This window comes from Bidens hawaiensis, unplaced genomic scaffold, assembly GCF_021521415.1.
Source record: "Bidens hawaiensis isolate Kalapana, Puna unplaced genomic scaffold, B.hawaiensis_p1.1 tig00024992_1, whole genome shotgun sequence".
NCBI classification, from domain to species: Eukaryota; Viridiplantae; Streptophyta; class Magnoliopsida; order Asterales; family Asteraceae; genus Bidens; species Bidens hawaiensis.
Window position 1 is genome coordinate 326,721 of NW_027493967.1, and position 5,168 is coordinate 331,888.

Here is a 5,168-nt window from a genome sequence, read left to right on the forward strand (position 1 = left end):
TACCGGGGGGTTTATATGACCAATACGATTTTGGTCCTTCAATACCGGTTGAGACAACGGTTGTGTTAGCCGATTAGTCTCTTAAACTTCCCCTAGGGATTGTGCAGGATGTGATAGTAAAAGTTGATGAAGTTTACTATCCGGTTGAGTTTTTTGTCTTAGACTACTCATCGGTTGACTCGACCCAACAACATATTGTTATATTGGGTTGACCGTTTATAAACACCGCTCATGCTATTATTTATTATCAATCGGGTACGGTTAATAAGGATTTCGGAAATAGGAAAATGAGATTAAATGTGTTCACTAACGGATCTAATTCTTTATGTGGTGATAAGTGTTTTATGGCAGATATAGTTGACATGTGTGAACCGCATGATTATGAGGAAGATGCTTTGGAAGTATGTGTTTGTGATTATTCTGAATAGGTACATCTTTGTGCACTGAGGATGGAAGAGAAGAATCAAGTCGTGTTGGCAGTAAAAGAAGGACGACCACCATGGACCCATCAAATTGAAACTCTAGCAGCCGAGATCGATTCAGGTACAAAATCGTCTTTGGAATGCCCACCAAAACTGGAATTGAAGGAATTGCCTAGCCACTTAAAGTATGCATTTTTGGGGGATAATAACACACTACCAGTCATTAATGCATCTAATTTGGATGAGTCTCAAGAGAAAGCATTGTTGAAGGTGTTGAAGATCAACAAGGCGGCTATAGGGTAGACAATTGCGGACTTAAAAGGCATTAGTCCGTCTATAGTCATGCACAAAATCATCACCAACGAGGATGCAAAACCAACCCGAGAGACTCAAAGAAGGTTGAATCCAAATTTGAGAGAAGTTGTGAAGAAGGAGGTAATAAAAGTGGTTGGATGCGGGAATTATATATTCCATCTCCGATAGTGCGTGGATAAGTCCTACACAGGTGGTACCGAAAAAAGCAGGTATACAGGTAATTAGAGATGAAAGAGGTGAACGAATCGCCGCCTGACCAGTCACCGAGTGCCGAGTTTGCATTGATTATCGTAAACTAAATGCCGCTACATCTAAAGACCATTTTCCATTACCATTTATTGAAAAGTTTATTGAAAAACTATCGGGTCAAAAGTATTACTGTTTTTTGGATGGGTACTCGGGTTATAATCAAATTGCTATCCACCCAGATGACCAACACAAGACCACCTTCACCTTATGGCACTTTTGCTTTTCGGCAAATGTCGTTCGAATTGTGTAATGCCAGCGCCACATTTCAACTTTGTATAATGAATATTTTTTCGGATATGGTCGGGGATTCAATTGAGGTATTTATGGATGACTTTTCTATGTTTGGTCCAACTTATGAAACTTGTCTTAATGAATTAGAAAAAATTTAAAAAGGTGTGTTGAGAAAAATTTGGTTTTAAGTTGGGAGAAAAGTCACTTCATGGTGCAAGAGGTTATCGTGTTGGGTCACGTTATTTCAGAAAGGGGAATGGATGTGGATAAGGCAAAAGTCCGGGTAATATCATTTTTACCTCCACCTAAACATTAAAGGGGTATGGTCATTTTTGGGGCATGCGGGTTTTTATAGGAGACTTATTAAAGGTTTTAGTGTGATCACAAAACCCTTATGTAATTTGTTGTTAAAATATGCTCCTTTTGATTTTACTAATGAGTGTTTGCAAGCGTTTAATTTTTTGAAGGAACAGTTGGTGAAAATTCCCTTTTTGCAACCACCAGATTGGTCAAAGCCATTTGGTATTATGTGTGATGCTAGTGATAATACTATCATATCGGTTTTGGGTGAACGAGTTGATAAAAAGTCAGTGGAAATTTATTATGCGAGTAAAACATTATCCAAAGCACAACTTTATTACACCACCACCGAAAAGGAATTGCTTGCGGTGGTGTATGCTTTGGATAAGTTTCGCTCGTATATTTGGGGGAGTAAGGTGATCATTTATTCGGACCATAGTGCGGTTCCGTATTTGATGGAGAAGAAAGATGTAAAAGCGCGTTTAATTCGGTGGGTATTGCTTTTGCAAGAGATTGATTTGGAGGTTCGGGATAAAAATGGGTGTCAAAATGAAGTGGTGGATCACTTATCCCGAATTCCATTGGAGGGTGTTGATGACCTGGTGGAGATAAACGAACGGTTTCCCGACTCAATATTGTTAGTTGTGTCGACCGCACCGTGGTATGCTCACTTTGTGAATTATTTTGCCACAGGGTCTATTCGAAGTCATTGGGTGAAGAAGAGAAGGAAATGGTTCATGTCCCAAGTGAAACAATAAATTTTGGATGAACCGGTCTTATTCAAGATTGGTTCGGATCAAGTGATAAGGAGGTGTGTTCCCAACTCCGAGGTGTGGGAGGCCTTGACTCATGCACATGCATCGGTGTGTGGAGGTCATTTAGCGGTCAGAAAACGGGCTATCGGGTACTTCAATGTGGGTTTTATTGGCCCGCCATTTTTAAATATGCAAGTGAGTATGCCCGACTTTGCTTGAACTGCCAAAAGATGGGTAGTATCACAAAAAGTGATGAAATGCCATTGAAACCGATTTTGGTGTTAGAGATTTTTGATATATGGGGCATTGAATTCATGGGCCCGTTTCCAAATTCAAATGGATTTTTATATATCTTGGTTGCGGTCGATTATATGCCCAAATGGGTAGAAGCGATGGCAATGAGAACTAACGACCATTCGGTGGTTTGCAAATTTTTTCAAGCTAACAGCTTTGTTCGGTTTGGTATCCCGCGGATTATTATTAGTGATGGTGGGTCGCATTTCAAGAATTTCAGCTATGGGAACCCGCGGGTTTTTTGCAAATTTGTTCAAGCAAAAAATGTTTTGTGATGTTTATAGTAAGTTAGTGATGTTTATAGTTGTTTATTTAATTGGTTATTTAGTTTGTTTGTAATAATCAGGATCAGATCATTTAAGCTACTTTAAATATTCCATTCCATACCCTTACACCTAGCCCCGTTATAACCCGTTTTAAGCCCTCTTGATTTGCATTTGTGTCAAAGCATTTATACAGGCGGAGATTCGATGATTGTACAAGTGTATGCGAGAATTGGTTATTTGTGAAAATGCGTGTATGATCACCAAAAAGAGGGTTAATGTGTAAATGTGTGTAATTTGTGGGTAAAAACTGAAAGCATGTTAGGTTTGGTTAGAATTCTATGGTTTAAACAGATTATCAAGTATACTAGTGCAAACCGATAGAAATGAGGGAATAGGGTTTGACTTGGGACCTTTACTGAACCGAAATTGTTGGTTTGATTGGTGGTTATAAGTTGAAAATGAAAAAAAAATGTTTTGGTGAAGTGTTGCTTGGGGGCAAGCAACGGTTTAGTGTGGGAATGTGACGGGTGCATTGGAGTATGAACCGTAAGTGTGTTTAAACGATATGAAAGGCTATGTAATAAGTAATATTTTCATAGGATTTGATAACTACTTTTGTGTGGTTATTTGCAGGTTGAAAGGGAGGTTCCGGAGCTGCTTTGAAGTGCAAAGTGGAAACTGAAGGAACCAGAGACTCGAGAAGGCGAAAGTAGGAGAAAAATGAAGTCGGTGGCTGAGGACCACCGTGGCCCACGGTCTGGACCTTCGACTTATTTTTGAGTGAGTCTTCGACTTCACGTCAACTGTTTATCTTAGAGCTATGTCCATCCTTATGAACAAATTCAACAGTTTTGTACTCAAAAAACATCCTTAACCATGAAAGGTCAAACCATCTAGACTTCAAATTTCTAGGAAATAAACGGAGGCGAGAGTTATAAAGGAGTACCTAGTCGTCTGCTTTAAATCATTTTTCAACTTTAGTCATGCATTATGAAGTGTATTCGTCCTTTCCTTGTAGATCCTCGAATTTTCGTAAGCTTGCACCCTCAGTTCATCTAGCTCGTGCAATTGCATATATCTGTTTTTTCACAGCGGATTGCTGATCAAGGTTGGAAGTATAAGTGCCTAGTATTCTTTATGTTTGAGCTCGACTAGAAGATGACATGCCTTTTCGTACAATATAGGAGTTTTGTAAGTAGTATGAAAATACCACAGAGCGTGGTCTAGTTTCTCCGACCAATCTCTGCGATTATGACTGATAGTTTTCTCTAGGATTCATTTGATACCCCGATTATTGACTTCCACCAAACCACTAGTTTGTGGCTGATAACGTGTAGCGAGCCGATGATGCACCCCGTACGTTGTTAATACTTTCTCCATTTGTGTGTTGCAAAAGTGTGTTCCCTGATCCATTATTAGTGTTTTGGGAATACCGAAACGAGAGAATAATTTTTTTTTGGATTTTGACCACCATCCTTGCATCATTAGTGGGTAGAGCATGGGCCTCAAACAATTTTGACACGTAATCTACCGCGACTAGGATGTAGCAATGACCAAATGATGTTGGAAATGGTCCCATGAATTTGATGCCTTAAAACGTCAAATACTTCGTAGACCTTGATTGGTATTTGTAGCAATTCATCTCTAGATTAGATGTTTCTAGCACGTTGGCATGCATCGCATGAGCAAACCATTTCATGCTCTTCTCGAAATTGTATGCCAATAGAAGCCGGCATCGAATACTTTCTTTGTTGTCGCTGATGCTCCATGAGGACCTCTTGATGGTCCAGCATGACATTGTTTCAGGATCTTGCGTGCTTCTTCTCCATACACTCATCTTCGGATTCCATGATTGGCTCATCTGCGGGGTAGATAAGAATCCTCCAAAAAGTAGTACTTGACATTAGAGAACAAAATTCTTCCTCTACTGAAAGGTCATTCCTTTGAGAACGATTCTGCTGGATTTAGAGTTTCTGATGTTGGCGAACCAAGGATGATGTCCTTCATTAGTCTGGATATGCATAAGAAATTCGTTTGGTAAGTTGTTAGATCTTGACCCCTACCATTGCTTGTGAAGCTGGACATTCTAAACGAGAAAGTTGATCGGCTGCAACATTTTTAGTACCTTTTTGTCTTTGATTTCGATATCGATTTCTTGTAGAAGTAAAATCCATCAGATCAGACAGGTTTTATTGTTTTGTTTGGTGAACAAGTACTTGATTGCCGCATAATCAGTGTAGGCGATTGTTTTTGAAAGGACTAGATAAGAACGAAATTTGTCGAAAGCGAATACTATGGCCTAAAGATCCTTCTCTGTAGTCATGTAACCATCATTG

The 5,168-nt window shown here is 39.4% G+C and overlaps 1 protein-coding gene across 1 annotated transcript; it reads left to right on the forward strand.

The window, feature by feature from the left end:
• Window positions 1–1,425: 1,425 nt before the first annotated feature.
• On the forward strand, window positions 1,426–3,514 carry LOC143570475 (uncharacterized). Its single transcript, XM_077056117.1, has 4 exons — window positions 1,426–1,500; window positions 1,685–1,803; window positions 1,957–2,178; window positions 3,466–3,514. Exons 1-4 carry the CDS (start codon window positions 1,426–1,428, stop codon window positions 3,512–3,514), a joined length of 465 nt encoding a protein of 154 aa, XP_076912232.1.
• Window positions 3,515–5,168: the final 1,654 nt, after the last annotated feature.